The 19,562-nt window shown below is 38.9% G+C and overlaps 1 protein-coding gene across 2 annotated transcripts in view; it reads right to left on the bottom strand.

Annotated features, from left to right (window-relative positions):
* Positions 1-19,562, bottom strand: part of LOC144050443 (E3 SUMO-protein ligase PIAS1-like) — a 67,836-nt gene that overhangs the window by 8,481 nt on the left and 39,793 nt on the right. The window contains exons 3-13 of one of the 2 annotated variants that reach the window (XM_077563683.1): positions 16,926-17,010; positions 16,680-16,818; positions 15,676-15,810; positions 12,126-12,231; positions 10,392-10,465; positions 9,973-10,133; positions 9,550-9,686; positions 8,638-8,878; positions 7,975-8,114; positions 5,172-5,212; positions 4,247-4,486 (exon numbers count right to left, since the gene is read on the bottom strand). In XM_077563683.1, coding sequence (XP_077419809.1) covers positions 4,445-4,486; positions 5,172-5,212; positions 7,975-8,114; positions 8,638-8,878; positions 9,550-9,686; positions 9,973-10,133; positions 10,392-10,465; positions 12,126-12,231; positions 15,676-15,810; positions 16,680-16,818; positions 16,926-17,010 — 1,301 coding nt within the window. In that variant the 3' untranslated portion in view covers positions 4,247-4,444. Of the gene's footprint in view, positions 1-4,246; positions 4,487-5,171; positions 5,213-7,974; positions 8,115-8,637; positions 8,879-9,549; positions 9,687-9,972; positions 10,134-10,391; positions 10,466-12,125; positions 12,232-15,675; positions 15,811-16,679; positions 16,819-16,925; positions 17,011-19,562 lie in introns of those variants that run through there. The other variant, XM_077563682.1, reaches the window with a different exon arrangement.

Below are 19,562 nucleotides of genomic sequence, written 5' to 3'. Positions count from 1 at the left end.
TACAAAATGTGAGAATTTGATGTCTAGTGAGCAAAGATTGTGGCCATGGTGACGAGTTGAAGTGAAACTTTTGGAAATATATTTTTTTGGTTCCCGCCACTCAAAGCCTAATTGCTCCATAGAGTGTAATAGAAGGCTATTTCACTCACTGTCTTTGAACCCGCACAGGGGGGAGAGCTTTCATTCCTTAAAATAAATTTCGACACTGAGCTAAAGATGGGAAAAATTGCTACAAAATGAGCTAAAATTCATATCGGTCGGATAACGTATGCGCTCTTGGAAAAAGGTGCTTGATCTGTAATTTGTTCCCCCTTTCTCCATTCATTTCCTATGGGAGTTTTTTGGGAATTGCGTCGCCATGGTAACTCGGAATTCCTACAAAAGTAATGCCGCACCGAGTCAGATCGAGCCGCATCGTTTGATACCTCATTTGTCCCGGTGCAATCTACGGTACGGGCCGCATTTTTGCGGAAAAATCTGGGGATTTTCTAGGGTGGAGAGTAATATGTGCTGCTGCTTTCAGCAGTCCCATAATTACCCCAAAGTAGATGTGAAAGGCGGATAAGTCACTAAAGAAAGTGTTTGGAGTTCTCATTGCAAAAGCAAGTTTAATGTCCGATTAAGTGAGAGCTTCACATGCTTTTGCACCCATGACTTTTTTCTTAAATCAACAAATTTTGCTCAAGAATGAATGACAGTATTATCATTCTTTTTGTTCAAGTCCATTATTTTCAATGTCAGCATTGTAGATTGGGGTATGACTAAACATTTAATAAGCTTATGTTAATATTTTATACAAAAATCTGACCATGCCGACAGGGTTCACAAACTTTTGAAGATATCTGTACTCATGATGTCAATCACTCAATGCCAGTATCGGCTGCCCTCTTGTGATCGTTTTATAATCAGGAAATAGAAATTAAAATACAAAATTGCCATTAATTTCATGGAACTTTAGGAAAAATGCTATATTGGGATGTATAGAAAATTATCTATAATTGCTTGTTTTTGGTGGAAATTTTATGTATCAAAAGTACTAGTGGTATTGGTACTTGGTATCAGTATTGGTAACTACTAAAGAGTTGAGTACTCGTACTGGCATCAGTCTAAAAAAAATGTTTTCCCTACTGAATAACATTATTAAAAGTAATTTGAGCAAATTATTTATTTAAAAAGTGTGTATGAAACTGGTAGCCCTTCTCATTATCAGTACTTCTTAGTTCAAGGTCGGTGACCTCGGTCTAACAATTCTTGAAGGTGAACACAGTACACACACTAGGGATGCTAGAAGAAATCGATTTGGCAATATATCGCGATATTACAGCGCGCAATTCTCGTATCAATTCAATATGCGGCCGAATCGATTTTTAAGCATCAATTTTTCATGGGAATATACAACAAAACGTCTTTCTTAGGATAGGTTAGGATTGACACATAAGCATGGAAGAATGTTCTATTAATGGAACATTAAGCCTTAATATTTGATTTCAGTGCTGTTCAAACATGAAACATACTGCAACCTGTTTGGTAAATGCAGTGGCTCAGTTATAAGCCTGAATTTTCAAATAAATACATTTTCATACAAATCTCACAGTGTACATGTACAAGTTTACTGATTAATATTTTCTAAATTTGAGTAAAAAAAAAAACCGCAACAATCAATTTATAGATTCGTATCAGGATTAATCGAATCGAATCGTGACCTATGAATCGTGATACGAATTGAATCACCAGGTTCTAGGCAATTCACACCCATAACACACACAGTACAAGTTTTGAGTTATTGCACAGCCGCTGACGGTGGGTGGTATAAATTGGTGGGAAAAAAAGATCAGCGCCAAGTAACTTTTTTTTCAAGGGGCCAATCACAAACAATACATCATCATAATAATGGGCTGTGAGTGTGTTTGATATGCGTGCGTCACGCACATCGCGTTGCTTGGCAGCCTGGTCAACTCTCAAATTGCATCTTCTAAGCAATTCAGTCGTGGGCAGTGTATTAAGATTAAATGACATAGATTGTGTTGATTAAAAAGTGAATGTAAAAACGTGTGCTCCTTTTACGTAGAGCAGGGGTGCTCAAGTTTGGTCCATCGAGAGCCCCTATCGAGCCTGTTTTCCATGTTTCCCTGCTGCAGCACAGCTGAATCTAATGATCAGCTAATCAGCAAGCTTTGCAGAAGCCTGATAATGAGGTAAGGTGTGTTAGTGGGGGGAGGGGGGGGGGTGGTTGGCTCTCGAGGACCGAACTTGAGCACCCCTGACCTAGACTGTTGATGAGCCACACATACTTCACTGGCAAAGTTCAGTATAACAAAACTATAACTTTGGCTGTGATTCCAAAAGTTGAATGCCATATGATAGCATAGATTGTTTTTTAATCAATATAATGTGATATATAAGAGTACCTGTGTTTAAAATGCCAAGCGTTATGGAGAGTAACACTACCACTGGGGCTGGGGGGAAAAAAGGCGGATAAGTAGATTTCAAAAATCGGTCGACTTATATTTTCTGCCGGGACCATATTTGGGCCATCCATGTTATACTGAGTTTTTTTTTTTGCAGACGCACGCATTATTGCACTGGTGACTTTGATCTGATTTGGATTTCCTCTGTTAGTGCACCATCGAGTGGTCAAATGGCGGATGTTATTTGTCTGCTTAAAAAATGCGCACACATTTATTACTCAGTGGGTTTTTATTCAAGACAATATAGCATATTGATCTTCCCCAAAACACAAGAAAGGAAGTTCTGTACGTCCTAAAAAACCCTTGGGCTGTAATTATTATTCCAAAACAACCTGCCACACGGTTTTAGGTGTTCATCACTTAACCAGTAGAGGGCACTCATGCACTGAAAGTTCTCATAGAAGACAGGAACAGGAAGTTATTGTAGCTAACACAATCAGCTCCACTCGTTTACCAACAGATTATTGTTGAAGCGCCATCTGTAAGTGACTTTTAAGACACTATTATATATGTAATGTAGATATAATGATGTATGTGTGAATTAAATGGTAGTTAGTGTTTGTTTACCCTAAGTGGTAATCGCTAGCGCGCTAATGCTAACCGCAATTGCTAACTGCTTAGAATAGGCTAATTTTGTTGGTGTTTAAAGGGAATGTATTGCCATATTTTAAGCTCTTCCACAGTTACCTATAGGCATATAATGATTTCATCTTACATTTGACACCATGGCGATGTCATTTTTAAATGAAATATTAAGTATTTTGCTGGCTATTTTTCTAACGCGGAAGTAAAACGCCCCGTTCAGTAAAACCCTGCCTCTTCCCGAGTGATTGGCGCTTCCCTCTTGTCCTAAGATGGCTGCTGCATGCCCCGCCTACAAAACTCTGGAGCACTGCGTTCAAACACTCCTCTGAGTGGCCACGCAAGTCCGGCCAGCCCTTGCAGTACAACCGCGTCTTCTTTAACGTCTCCTTTGCCGCAATAAATCGTAGTGGAGGAGTAGGGGAGAAGAGAAAAAAAACCCTGTGTGGGACGCAAACCTGAGACCTTCTGCTTACAGGGTGAGCGCGCTAACCACTACATTCCCCCAGTTAGGTTCAACAGCGCAAACATTTCACTTGTAGTTTCCACAAGTATCAGCCACCGGAACCTTTCTGGGAATTTAAGACGGCCAATTGGCATTGCAAATGTGAAGGATAATTGATTGCTTTGAATTCATTTGGACAGATTGTTTATTCATAAAGGCTAATTGGAGGTCTCAGGGAAAGTGGGCGTGCGTTCAGTCCGCAGAGGCGGTGCGGGGGTGGGGCCACACTTCATGACATCATAGAGTGAGCAACTGTTCGTTTTCTGGGGTTGGGAGGGGCTGGTGCTTGGAGAGCAGGATAAATGGAGGAAAACACCACTTTGTTGATGTTTTCGTTGAGAAATTAGCATTTAAGCATGGCTAAAAGCACCCCAAAAAGTTGATTTTTCACATTACTGTCCCTTTAATAATGCATATGTAGTAGGGGTGCACCGATCGATCGTCCAACCTTAGTGGATTTATTTGTTTTATTTATTTTGTAATTTTAGTTTTTTAAAAATCCTTTGTAATTTTTTTTGTAAATCCACTAGGGTTGACGTAATCTGCCCCCCCCCCCCACCAAGTCATTTCCCCCCCCTTTTTTGGTGGACGGAGGGGATTACTCGATTAATCGGTGGAATACTCGATAGGATAATTGATTTTAAAATATCTCAATCGTGACAGCACTAACTCCCACTGAAAATGATGCAGGCTATTATTGCCAGCTGCCTCTCAAATATTTCGCCATGCATCCTGGTGACACTTGGAAAGGACATGTACTCACCATCGGGAAAGCTGGCAAATTAAAAATGGCTCTTTATCGTCATGCAATGGTTTTCTCCCCAGACTCCCCTTTCATCTCTGCATTCTTTTCCTATAGCAGTTTCCAAGGCAATCAGCTATTTCCTTGTCAATCACAGCGTGCTGTTTGTGCTTCACTACACAGTAAATTCTGTAGAGTAAATTTGACCCTATTTAGAGTGGGACCAAATAGACTCAGTTTTAGAGTAGGCTAATATTTACATTTGGAAGAGAGGGTTGAGGAAAGAACTCACAACCTTCAGCTTGGGAGACTGCCACACTACAACGTGAGCTATGACCCTCCTACTGTTTGCAGGAGGAGACCAAAAACATTGTTTTTGGTTTCTTGGAGTTAAGAAGATTCCATCTGACACGAGTGATATACCAACACACAGCAGGAGCTGCGTGGCTCAGGGAGTAGATCGGCTGTCTCCCAAGCTGAAGGTCGTGAGTTCGTTCCTCAACCCTTGAGTGGCTTTTATTTATCTTTTTCCCCAATTCTTTATTTTACTGTCTTCCAAGTGTAAATATTACTATAAAACTGAGTCTATTTGGTCCCACTCTAAATAGAGTCAAATTTACTCTACAGAATTTACTGTGTATAATTACATACAGTAGATGGTGTTTCAAAATGTTACTGTCTGCATTTTTTACAATAATAATGTCGGTATGTGCGTAAGGTTTACTAGCTTGCTTTACTGTAATTAGTTTGTTTAGTTCCAGCGCATTTGGCCTAAGAGTACATAGGAGTGAGCTTTCATAACATGACTTCATGAGCGCAAACAATTACAAACAATCCCTAAAAGTAATGCCAACTGTTGTACTGTGACACATACCTGATGATTGTCACCTTGCAGGAAAGAGAAGAAGTTCAAATCTGAAAAGGAAGTAGGAGAGACGTTGGCAAGGCAAACATTTGGCAGATTAAAGCATCCATCTATCCAGAGATTGAGATGGCCACTCTAGAACCTTCACTTTATTCTGCTGTAGCTAATGACAGATCGATTTGGCTTTTTGTTTTGGATCATTATCATGTTGGAAAAACCAAGTACCGGTACGTCCCATACGCCGCTTCCGGGGCTGATGTGGAGTGCAAGTTTTCCTTCAGTATTTTTTGATAACGTGCTGCATTCATCTTTCCCATGCCTTTGTAGCTCACACATCCCCAAAACATCAGCGATCCACCTCCATGTTGCACAGTAGGAATGGTGCCCTTTCATCATAGGCCTTGTTGACTCCTCCCCAATTGTTTATGGTTGAGTCCAAAAGGTTAAATTTTCTTGTCTGTTTTTCTTTGCATCTCGAGCAATTTTCCTGGCTGTTGTGGAAAAAAATGTGTTGGTCCACCTGATCGTGGCTTGATTTCAGCAAAATCTCTCATTTTCCACTTCGTCGTTAGAGTTTGAACACTGCTGATTGGCATTCTCATTTCCTTGGATACCTTATACGCCTTTCCTGTTTTATACAGTTCAATTACATTTTCTCGCAGATCTTTTGACAATTATTTTGCTTTCCCCATGACTCAGAGTCCAGAGATGTCAGTGCAAAGGTCTGTCAGGACCCGAGAAACTCACTGAAGCTTTATACACTCACTGATTAAGCATACAGATCACAGGTGTGGATGGTTCACTTTAGTAGCCATTCAAACCCATTTGTGTGCATGGGTATAATCTCAAAGGTATGTAAACTCTTGATCAGGGTTGTTTTTGTAGTTTCTCCTGTCATTATGTTGTAAAACGAGTACTAAATGGCTTGACCCAAGCACCAACCATGAGTAAAAGAAAAGGTTTTGTGTTATCGTTTATATTTGCTGAAAAATAGCATAGAAATCATAATTTCTGCCAGGGTATGTAATTTATGAGCACGACGGGAAGCCTATGTTTAGGGGATTAGGGTATTGTTAATATATGTGTAAATAGGTATGTGCAAGAAATGGATAATGGAGCTGTGTCCCACGTTGTCTCTCAGAAACATACTCCTTGTCCCCCTCTTGGGCTTATAAGGCAGTGGTCACACAACTATATTTTTATTCGACTACTTACAAATTTATTTTCTTGTTGTCCTTTCAAGTTGAATTTTTTGTTGCATTGTCAAGGATTTAAGGAAGGAACATAACATAATAATAATAAACTAAGTTTTGAAATGATTGAATAATCGCTTTAATAATTGTGATTTCAATCTCAATCTAAAATCATCCTAATTATTATTTTTTTCAGAACCGTCCAGCCCCTACCTTAGTTACTTCACTGATTACTTGCTTCAAAAAGTAACTTAGTGGCTTTGAAGTTAGATGGCCCTCTGTCAACAGCAGAACTTAATATTTTTGTTTTTAGCCAACACAAACTGCAAATAGTGATTTTACTTGAAAATGCAAATCCCTCTCTCCTTCATCTTGCTGTTTATGACGACGCAAGCGAGTTGTACATGCGCTGAAAATGATATCATTCCCTCAGACAGAAATACTCCCACAATGCATTTTACTATGTTTAATACCGCAGTTTCTCTTTTTTCCGTATTCTATATGGTTATTTGTTCAGTGACTTTAGTGAGTGTTATTGTGTTAGAAATCAAGTGTCCTTCTGTATTGTATTATTCATTATTTAGTTTTACATTCAAATACGTGCATGAGGGAGGCGCCCTTGCTGAGATGCGTGTGATGTTTATTTTATTTATCCCTGTAAATTCTACATGGTGGCTAATAGCAACTGTTTGACGTAGTAACAGACGCTATCTTCTCAAATATTGATGTCACTTGCACGTAGAAGCAAGTAACGCTTTGTGATAAGTAGCTGTAATCTGACTACTTTTGTGGAAAGCAACGCGTTTGATTTGTCCTTCAAAAATCCAATGCAATCCACTTTATTCCTATAGCACATTTTATAAACAAGCGTTTAAAGCTGCCCATTGAGATCCGCACACTATCATATACATAAAATCTATAAAAATAAATAAATATAAAAATAAATATATATAAATATAAATTTAAAAAAAAACTGTCAATAAAATCTGAAATACAATAAGTAAAATAAAAAATAAATACATTACAAATAATTTAAAAACTTTTTTTTTTTTAATATATAATAATTTTATAAAAAACATGAAAATTCCCTAGGACCACACAATTCACGCTGAACTAAAAGCCAAGGAATAAAAGTGGGTCTTAAGACAAGACTTAAAACAATCCACTGTGAGAGCAGTTCGAATGTGGAGAGGCAGATTGTTCCACAGCTTAGAAGCCAACCACAGAGAGGACCCTATTTTCATGCACAATTAATACCTTTAAAAAATTTGTTTTTTTCACTTGCTGTCGGCTGAAGACGACATCACCGGTGCTGAGGAAGTAGGTAACGACCAATCATGGCTCACCTGCTTTCTGGGTTTGGTCAGTAAACTGAGCTATGATGAGCTGAGCCTGCTTATTACATTTAAAATCAGTCAACAATGACGCCAAGGCTGGTGGCAGAGGGACGGACATATTGTTTAAGGTTATTCACGGGGTTCATTGGGCCGAATGCCACCAAAATGTGCATATTTGACAGTAATGTACTACTTAGTAATGCTCACACAATGATTTTGCACTGTCAAAAAAAAAAAGATGTTAAAAATCACGAGACGTGCACACTTTGTCTTAGTGATTACCTGGAAGGTCATTGTTGGTGTGGTAGTAGGGTCTGTAGTCCTGGATGAGTGGCGGGACAGGCGGCATGTAGCCCGTGTCCACAGCTGGCATGCTGGGAGCACGACTCACAGGGGAGGCCTGATGGTGCAGGTTCAACACCCTGATGGCAGATGGGGACGTGGTCACACATTTATTTGATGTTTCATTTATCAGTGAAGTCAAAGTGTTCTTGCACTTCCACAGAGACAAAAAAAGAGACCTGCGAACAATGTCATATGGTTGACATAATATGGGTCATTCCCATTGCATTTTTGTGAGAATCCACAGGGCGCAGTCAACATTAAAAAAACAACTTAAATCCTAGATGCACCAAAGCAAGTTCATTTTATCCAGTTCTGATCCTCACTACACAGGTACAATAAATCAAAAACTACTAAATGATAGTTTTCAATGTCTATTTCTTCCGGAAAAGTCCCTAGTAAGGGATTTGAAGTACAAATGTTACATGCTCAACCTTTTATGTGGCTGTTCAAGCAAAATGGTAAAAACCTATTCGTGCATTCAAGCAAAAACCTCTTGAATCATTTATTGTCGACATGCTTCACTTCCCGGGTGAACCATTTCCACATTAGATGATTTCTAAACTACGAAAGCAGACAAAATCGCAACGGTGTCTAACTGACCCTTTGTTGAGGACGGGCGGCGATGGCGGGGAAATGGATGGACAGGATCGTTTGGCGGGAGGAGGCAATGAAGGTACAGGCGGCGGCGGCGGCGGAGAGTCCTGCTCTTCGTCTTCTGAGGAGCTGTCTAACGTCAAGTCGATCACCGCCATTTTCTTGGTGCTGCTGCCGTCACTGCTGCTGCTGTGGTTGGCCGACAAGGAGCTCTGTTGATCTGAACTCGCAGACGTCGGACACGGACCTGGAGAGCGGCAGTGACAGCAGGAGTGGCAAAATTAACTGATTGATCCACAATGAATCCATCATCAAATTAATCAGCAATTGCCACTGTTGATGTTAAAATTGTCAAAATCCCATGATTTCAGGAAGCATTCTATGGTTTCTGTCGTTTTTCACCAAAGCAGACTGATTATCATTTAATCAAATTAAGATTTGCAAACATCTGCTTTTTATGGAGGAGGAGGATTAGGGCCAGCGAAGTGAGAAAAAAAAGGTTGGCAGAATTCTGACGTTAAAGTGAGAATTCTGACTTTATGCTCAGAATTCTGACTTTCTGACTTCCCCCCACAATTTACAGCTCTACGTCACAAAATCTGAATTCTCACTTTAACGTCAGAATTCTGAGATTAAAGTGATAAAGTGAGAATTCTGATATTAAAGTCAGAATTCTCACTTTAAAGTCAGAATTGAGATCCTCTTTCATAGCTTTGACTTTGGAGAACAATGACCAACATTTTACCCTATTTTCTGACATTTCAGGGACCAAACCTGTACCTACTACCGAGTGATAATCAATTTATTATTCTGCAATCTTATTCCTATATTCGTATATTATAATATTCACTCATTGAATAACTTTATTAGTAGCTCGTATCGGCTGCTTACTACATCCTACCACCTTTCATTTCTTACCATTCAGGCTGCTGTTTAAAATAGCACAGGAGACTTCTTGCAATTCCTTTTTTGTCCTCATGGGGGCCCAGTTGCCATCTTCCTTGAACTGGATCTCATCACAATCCATGCAGCTGTTCAGGATCTCCACAAAAAGCCTGAGTGATTTAACAGTGAGAAGCACATCAGCCAACAGAAAAATAACAGCTCCGCTGCCACAGTGTGCAAACATTTCACATTACAGCTCATCTGTAACACGGAGGACTTGACAAAAAACTACTTGAAAGTACTGCTGTAATGTACAGTATATTCTAAGATTCAGAGATTGAAGACTTTCCAGGATAATTAAGACGCTCCACTAAAATATATGCAAATGAAATAGACCATTAATAAATTTTGCATCGCTCTACTACTGGATGAGAAGATAGAAGTAGCGCGATTTACCCGTCAATGATGAGGAGTTCATACGGGGCCTTCTTGTCACACACAGGGCAAACCCAGGTGGGCTTCTTTTCATTCATTTGAATATACAGTGTGGCGTCAAAGCACTGCAGGTGGGAGCACGTGAGCGCCCGGCATGGAATCATCAGCCGCATCTTTCCGAGCTGCACAGGATGCATGAATATGTCTTAAGGCCATAAAGAGGTCACTCCCCTCAGCAGGGACGCAAGGCACTCTATATGGGTGCCATAAATGACAAAAACATGCCAAGCATGTGGAAAAGGTGCACAGTAGGGGTTGAGAAGAGACTGTGACAGGCGAAAGGTAATGGAATGAACGTATACAGCTCTTTCATTTTGGTAATAAGTCTTAATGCTCCAGAATATCTGTAGATTGCCTTGAAATGAAAGACGCATGCTTACCGGGCAGAGCAAAGACACACGAAGGCTCGTTGTGGCTATTTCACTGTCGGGGTCTGCTGTTAGCTTCTCTTTGACTGCAGGCAAACGGGAAACATGATAAATACCAATGTAATAAAACATGAAGAGCAGTCAGATTGTTGTCAATTTAATTGCGTACATTTTTCAGACTATAGTCATTTCGCACCCTCCTCTTATCTTACCTGCCGTACTGTGCTGTAAAAATACATACATATATCCTTACCTTATAATAAGGAAATTAACTTGAAAGTGATAAAAATACAGTAAAAATACATTTGCCTTTGTGGTCCAAAAATATTATTTAACTCATTCACTGCCATTGACGGTTATAGATGTCAAATATTCATTTTAACTATTTCTATTAGTTTTTTTTCTTCCTTTTTTTTAACAAGAGTATGAAAACCTAGAATTTTTTATTGTACATTTAGAACAGATATAAAATTGGTGATTAATCGTGAGTTAACTCGTGAAGTCATGCAATTAATTATGATTAAAAAATGTAATTGCCTGACGCTACTAATTTTTAATCTTTTCTTTAATCGCGTCAGGCGATTACAATTTTTAATTGTAATTAATCGCATGACTAATAGTTAACTCACGGTTAATCATAAATTTTATATCTGTTCTAAATGTACAATAAAAAAATTCTAGGTTTTTATGCTTTTGTTAACAAAAGTGGGAAAAAAAATTAACTAATAGAAATAGTTCAAATGATTTTTTTACGTCAATAGCCGTCAATGGCAGTGAATGAGTTTAGAAACAAGCTAAAAAAAAAAAAAAAAGCGGGTCTGCATAAAAAGGATGGTACCCATAATTTCATATATTTTTACACAACCCTTTGAGGGCCTTAGCGCAAACAGGTATCTATCACCAGGTATCTTGGCCTCCTCATGAGTAAACTGTTCCAGCTATCTCAGGTTCAGATGCTTTTGCAAATATTAAATAGGATTTAAAATAAGATAGAATATCTTGATGCTTCTTACCCATCTTTGGGTATTTTTAGCTGTGTGTTTGGGTCTTTATCCTTTTGGAGGACCTGTGATCTCAAAGAAATCAAGCTTTCCGACTAGGGCTGTGCAATTAATCGAAATTCAATTACAATTTCAATCATTACACTCCACAATTACAAAATCAGCATAACTGTAAAAAAAGAAAAGATTATTCTTCCAAAATTTGAGTTGTTTAAATGTATACATTTGCATCTTTTTTTAAATGTTAAAATAACCAATTTAATATATTTTGTGTCATCCAAAAGGAACTTGCATATAGTGTTTCAAAGAATTGTATTTGTCTTAATATTTTTTACGCTTGAACATTTTCTTGCTTTGTACCAAAAAATAATCGTGATTTCAATTATCACCAAAATAATCGTGATTAATATTTTCTTCATAATCTAACAGCCCTATTTCTGACACTTCAGAATGTCTTGATGTTACATTATGTACTGCACAGATTCAAGACATCTTATGTAACGCATCCCCAAAACTGAACCTTCTCCATGTTTCACAGTAGTTAGCTATGGACAAAGCTGTGAGTCTTTAGGACTTTTAAAAAATTTTTTTTATTGTTGTTAATGTGAAAACTCAAAGCTAAAACTTAAAATACTGACAACAGAAACTTGTCACTGAACTGGCAGAGAGCAGAAACTTTCTGGGTAGCTACAAATTGGTACACCGTAAATGGACCTTAACACAAAGAGGTTGAGAGAATCCTTACTGAGTGCTCTGGAGTGGTCAGGATTCCGTATGCCTTTAGCCCGAAGCCTCTGTAAAAGCACTGTGGATGACTGCTGCTTCACTAAGTACACTGCCATAGAGTAATTCTGTGGAGGTGAGAAAACCAACAAACGGAGAAATGAATGAGTAGCAAATGGACACCCGCTTGTACTTTTGAGCCTTGTGAAAAGGATGATACCGCCATCTATTGTTTTTAGATGGAATTACAAAAACGTTTTGTGTGTACAAAATTGATTGCTCATCCAAACAGATGTAGAAGCTCATCTACAAACCGGGAACCCAGAATTGCATCTGTCTAACGTGCTAAATTGCTGCATGGGTAATTTCTGGCATTCTAAGGAGTGCCGGTGTACTGTATGCAAATAGATGAATGTAACACATGCAATGTTATGTATCAAACTTAAGAGGAATTGCAACAGCTCATTTTGTGTCTTTAAATAGCGCATTTGAAAGGCAGGTGCGAACGGCACCACTGTGTGTGACCACGGCGAGTAGGCGCAGGCAAAATAAGAGAGGCGATGGGAAGAAAAGCTCTTTTATACTCACATTAACAAGTTTGAACATCCATTTAAACAAATGAATGTGCAACATCATCGTCTGTTCAGCACTGCGATTTTGTAGCTTCAGAATGACCAACAGCACAGGTGTCAAACTCAAGCCCGGTGGTCAGATCTGGCTCACCACATCATTTGAAGTGACCGGCTACGTACGCAGGTACGTTTACTTAAAAGGAATCCCGACTGTCATGACAAGTTTGCTCTATTTTATTTATTTGGTTGTTACGAACATAACTATGAGATTCATTTTTCAAAAATAATTTCCAGTTTAATACATTTTGTAGAAATTTTACTTGGACGTACGCCGCGCCATTGTTATTTACGTTGCAATGTATTCCGTGCGTAGTGACGTAGAATGGCGAAACGTCGATAAACAAAGCAAGTTAAGCCTCGTAGCGTTCCTAAAGAAACAACATGCGATCGAGAGAGTCACCCTCTCGCATGATGTGCTCTCGTCATTCACCAGACGCATTCAAGAGTTTTGATCGTCCCTTTAGGAACGCTACGAGTCTTACCTTTCTTTCTTTATAGAAGTTTCACTTTGCTTGGCAGAGAGCGTGCCGCCTTTCTACATCATTATGCACTGAATGCGTTGCGACGTAAATAACAATGGCGGCCAAATAGTTTCTACAAAATGTATTAAACTGGAAATGATTTTTGAAAAATGAATCTCATAGTTATGTTCTTAACAACCAAATAAATAATATAGAGCAAACTTGTCATGACAGTTGGGATTCTTTTTAAGGCATATTGCTTAAATATCTACCAAAATTTCAAAATGTTTCACTTCACATAATGTTCCAAACCATTCAATTATTTTATAAAGCACATAAAAACCGAGATTTAACCCCAAAAAAAAAAACGTGTTTTTTTTTTCAAATTTATTAAAGCAGTCAAGATTTGGTAGATGACCATAAATAACTACTATCAGTGGGAAAAAATCAGCTGTCTCTGACCACATCTTGTGGCTCTAATTTGATTTACAAGAATCAACACCACCTGATAAATAAAAAAATAGACAACCAATCAGAGACAGAAGCCGTAGCTTACAAGGTGTCAATCATTCGTTCAGCATTGGCAGCCGCGGCAGGCACACATCATGGGCACAGCGTGGCTCTGAACTGTTACCTTGCTACCACAGAAAAGCATCTTATTCAGAATCAAGTTGTTACTTTGACACTAAATGTTATTTATCCAGTTAATGATTGTTTTTTTTTGGGGGGGGGACAATGTTACGCAGGATGGACACCTGGGATGAGAAAAATGGCTTTTATGCAGCAGCTGCTCTCCCCAAAACTTCTGGAGCAATAAATATCTTCTATGTAATTCAGTAATAGAAGGCTCAACATATTTTTTTTGCCCTTTGCGGAGCAGTTTTGCGAATCCATTACTTCATTTGAGGAGCAACATTCTACTTTTTTTTTTGCAGGTTAAGGCCAAATATCTAAAGCAAGGGTTTTATTAAACAATAAAAATTTGAGTTGTTTTCATAATTTTTTACTTCTCAAATTCACATTGTGTATAGCAGCAAATTGTATTTTCTTGTCTAGATGCAAAGCTAAATAGATTAAAAAATAAAAATAAAATAAATAAATTTAAAAAAATAAACAGCTCTAATACAATTGTATTAAGAACATTTATTGTGCAGACCTCAAAAGTCCAAATCAAAACTCAGGACTCTACAAGCAAACAACATGACTGATATTGCAAATATTTTATACTATACTTTTGATCTAAATAGGCCACTCCTGGCTGACGAATCATAGAGTAATTAATTTCCAGTTTAGTTTAGCGAGTAGACTTTTTTTCTCCACAGTCCACACATTTATTAATGTGCTTGCTATTTTGCGCTTCAAAGTTGGATACGCTTTGCTTCAACAAAGTGTTAAGTGTACTCGATCACCCATGCACTTAATTCCGGTGTTAAACGCACTAGCTGTGCCACTCACGGGTTAGCTTAACAATTAGCATGGTTTGGAGGCGACTATTACTGTCAAGTTCAGACCGGGTCGGCTTCGAGCAGAGAAGAGGAGCGGCATCCGATGCAAAAAGAAAGTGCGAACATCACTAGTCAATTTGGTGGCCGGTGGTTGTGTTATGTCTTTTGGCCGCTAAATGCTATCTTGGTTGACATTTCAACACCAGATACACCAACATCCTTGCTCCTCTTTCTCCACAAACTAAAAAGTTTTGGTACTCACAGACCGCAATGATATTGTCCAACCACGCTGAGTGTGTGTCTGTGCTTGTGCTACTGTGTGTGCATAGTAAGAGGAGCAAGTCCACAACGTGCTTATCTGCATGAGTAGCCAGCCAAATTGTTGCTAGCTAGCGCGGCGTAAGTCGCTACTCAAGTCTCAACCTCCAACTGGTGCATTGCTCCACTTTCACGCACATGCGTCCAGCTTAGGAACCGTATTGGCGGTTGACTCTCAGTCAGAGATGGGAAAACCAGGTCAAGAAAGTAAAAACCCCGCCAGAATTTGGCTTTAGACATAGGTGCTTCTCGAAATGACCTCGTTTACCTGCTGGTTGAGTACAAGCACCTGTAGATAAAGTCAAACTGTGGCAGGGTTTTTACTTTCTGCACCTGGATTTCCCATCTCTGCTTTCATTTTTTGCTATTCAACATGTTTTGATAAAGCAGAAAATGTCAATTTTACATCGCAAACTATGATGCGAAACCGCTTATTTCAAGCGTGATATGTTTGTTTGTCTTCCACACTTCCTACTTCAACTTCAAACTTATTTGTCTCCCAAATTTTCCATGAAGATAATCATTATAGCTAGCTAAATCACAAAACCCTCTTTTAAATGCAGCAGTCTCTACTATTTTTTTTATTTTTTATATCACTATATTAGTAAATGTCATGCAATATGGCGACCAACAGTGCACACAAGTCTGCATGAGTGAATACACATTTTTGAGCCCGCTAGTTGGAATCTTAGTAAATCGGGCCCTTTGTCTCTTACCCTTCCAATCTCAGCAGTCCAGGACACCACAATGGTATTAGGGACTGTAGTGGACAATCTGACCAGTGAGGTAATGTTGATGGGTCGGCTGGGCCGCTTCGGCTCAACACCGTTTTTGGTTGGAGGAAGATAACCCTGTGATAAAGAATAAAAAAAATAAACATGTTAAGAATTACAAGTAATGTATTCAAGTACAAAGTAAAATAGGGATAGACCAATTATCGACCTGGGCGATTATCGGTGCCGATATTTAACATTTTGATGAATATTGGCATCGGCCATTTTCACAAATCTGAAGGCCGATAAAGCGGAGCGGCGAATGTTTGTGAACTTAGTGAATTTTGTGTTATCTTCAGGGTTCGTAAACTGTTCAAAAGGTTGCAAAGATGTTCACAGGCAGATTTTACTTGGCACAAACAGGTTTTCTTGTCACAAAGACATTTTGAGCATGTTCTGACAATTTTTCACTGTTTGTGAACATCTTTTGAACCCTTTGACGAACTCTGATGCAAACACAAAATGTGCTATGTTCGCAAGCACAGAAAGATACGAGCTTGGGAGATAAATTTAAAAGTGGGTTTATTTCATGGAAAGTTTCATGTGTATTTATTTAAATTACACTTGACTTTATTTGAGATGTTGCTTTTTGCTATTGTTAAAATTAAAACGAAAATAAGTGAAATTTTAACATTTCAGATGTTAATTTTTTTTTTTACTATAGAAAATTATTTACTTTTTTATTAGAATTTAAAAACAAAGCTGTCTATTTGCTGTATGCTTAAATGAAAATAAAAAATGTTGAAGTTGTTTTAAGAAACATGCTTAATTTTTTTTATTTTGATGCCAATATTTTTTATTTTACAGCAAAAGAATATCGGTTAACGGCCTCCTTGCCTACTAATAATCAGTATTCGCCCTGAAAAAAAACTAAAACGTATCGGTGTATCACTAAAGTAAAAGACGGACGGTATTTGGCCACTTCTGTACTCATCAGTGTTTCTCACCGGCAGGTTACATGGCTTGCCGTTTACTTTCACACACAAACTGGGTGGAAAATGATCTTCCTGAGGACAGCTTGTCTCTGACAGGCAAAACCGCAATTGGACTTGAACTGAGAAATCACATTTGGTCCCCGAGATGTCCCTAAAAGCACAACAACAACAAAAACAGTTATAATCCATGCAGCTTGATAAATACTTTTTTAATATTTCAGTCTGGTTTGGACAAAATGGCATTTCGTTTCATCTTACATTGAACTGCTGATCTGCTGGACTTGCTGTGGCGTTAATGCAAAGGCAAAACATGTCTCCTGGAATCTCTGGTTGTTGTCCGAAGCTATAGAAAATACAAGAAAACATAAAGAAAATTATATAATAATAATACAATAATAATAATTCAAATCTCAATAATTCACACAACAATCATTTTTTTTTATAAATAAACAATGCTTGTCAACAGCAGAAATAAGTCAAATGTTTTAAAATTATAATATATCAGTGAAACAATCATATTAAACATGCAGCAAGCAATTGTTCCATTTTAAAGTGAGCATACACTTTAACTCATTTGCTCCCAAAAACGTAAATATGTTAGTGTCCCAAAGACGTATTTATACGTATTTTTATGTTTGTTTGTTTTTTATGCTAGAGGATACAAAAGGCTTTGATGCAGCCTCTCAACTGCAAAGAACGGTTGAAGAAATGGTAGTTGTAGCGATTATTTGTGTTGCCGTAATGGCGAACGAGAAATTTAGATGCTATTGAGGGGAGTTGTAATTTCCTCAGCAACCTCTGGGGGCACCACATTGACTTTGCTTGTTTGTAGGAGCAAAATAAACGATGAAAATCCTATTATCAATTCATAATCTGAAGTTGCTACTATAGATAATTGTGCAATTCTTTGCTTTAGTAAGAGAATTACTAATCCACTCAGAAAACACAAATGATTCGGCGGAAATTGAATTTCTAGACAACAGATTTATTTAGTAAACACACTTATCAGTGACAGTCACAGCCTAATCCATTCGTCAAACGGAATTAAAATGCAAATAAAAGATAAAAAGCAAACATGCTACCTTACGAGCTAAGATAAAAAAGGTAATGTAAAAGGTGGATGGGGGAAAGAAATGGAAGCGTTAAAGAAATGGAAGCGTTTTGACCTGTCAATCCTTTTATATTTGGATCAAAGCGTTACGCCAGTGGTATGGTCAGATTGCAATGAAGGCGCACTTGCGGACTGGTTCAGGTACACGGAAAAGAGAGGGACTGGGCGAGCGTCATTAGTTGTAGAAAACTCAGTTGGAGGCGAGGGCGGTCGGCGCACACGCAGCTGGAATGCTGCACCGCAGTCTCTGGCTGATCTTGATGGGCGCACGGCTGAGAGGCCGCAGCAAAGTCTGAGGCGGGTGAATCCCAGTTCAGTTGGTTTGAGTGCTGCGGGGCGTCGCTGGTGCACGGCTGGAGTGGAAGTCCGTGTGTCAATGCGCACAGCGGCTTGGTGCGTAACAGCTGTCGTGGAGCCGGTTCGCTAACGGTAGGTGGATCGGCTCTCAGCAGAAACCAGGCAGTCTTTGCGTGACACGCGCTTTGGGGAGTACGGTGTGTTTCCAAGTCCGGGGTTCGAAGAAAGAAGCCATGTGGTCGCTCCCAGCTTGTTCGGCGACCACGTCTCGCGTGATGGTCAGGAGAAGTTCATGGGTCAAGAGATAGGGGCAAAAGAGGTTCCTAGTGCGCTGGCTTTTAAGCTTGCGGGGCAGGTGGTAAAGAATCCCGCCACTTCCGTGCGCCAGAAGCAGGCTTGCTCGACTAAGGCCAAGCTCTTGGGATAGCAATTAAGAATTTTAATCAGAATTGACAAGCCAGATGCTTCCTTTATCATTCTGAGCGCATTTCAAACACTAGCGCGATCATTAAGTTATTGAATCCGCTAAGCTTCCTAATTAGCTAAACTTAGATGGCTGCAGAAGTTACACACATAATTAATTTGAGGTCGACATACAACGTTTGTACAAAGATAAACAGAAGTCACTTTATGTCAGTCAAGTACACAGAGTCCGTTTATGTCCCAAATTATGTAGATTTTAGATTAATTACCAGCGGCAGTATTCTTGAGAATAATACCGATAGTAACCGGTGGAGAGCACTGTGGTACCGTATATCTTCCGAGGGGCATTGTTTCCAAAAAACACATAGCTGATTCCTGTAGATAGACCAGACCATAAAAGTGGTCTGGGAACTGATAAGCAGTCCTATCACTAGTCTGCTTGCTGAACAAGCTTTTAGATCTCGGTAGGCGCTGAGGTATGTGTTTCCTGTGGGTTGTAAAAACGAAATTCAGTCCCTTGCTGGAGGGAAGTTCAAAGAGTTTTTGGTTTGGTTTGAGGAAACAGGGTTAATCCATCAAGGGACACACACACATTCCCCAGGGGGAAATGTTTTAAAAGGCAAAAAAAATAAAAAATTGAGGGTGACGGGCAATACTCGTTACGTAGTTATTACACAAATGGCCAGCAAGTGGCAGCAGAGCAAAAGAGAGCAACAAGGGCCATGTTGAAAAAAATCGCTTTTACCCACATTTCTAAATAGATTTGTCAATAATGATGAAACATAGCTATATTCTAATGCTAATTGCTGCAAAACGGAAACAGATACAAATATATATTTTTTCCTGATGTAAGAAGAGACTGTAATCTTTCTTTTGGTAGGTTCTATGTTTTTATAACAATAGAACACAATATTCTTTGGGCCTTGCATAATCATTCAAAATCTAGTAAAGCAGCCGGCCGGGTGTGAAGGGGGTTGCTTCAGTGAAAATGGCTGCGAGTGAATGATTTACTGACAAGACTGAGTAATGATTCTGACTGTGGTCTTTCCTCCTTGTGGGTTATA

Source organism: Vanacampus margaritifer, chromosome 4 (genome assembly GCF_051991255.1).
Source record: "Vanacampus margaritifer isolate UIUO_Vmar chromosome 4, RoL_Vmar_1.0, whole genome shotgun sequence".
Taxonomy (NCBI): Eukaryota; Metazoa; Chordata; class Actinopteri; order Syngnathiformes; family Syngnathidae; genus Vanacampus; species Vanacampus margaritifer.
This window is presented reverse-complemented; position numbering and strand designations above follow the sequence as displayed.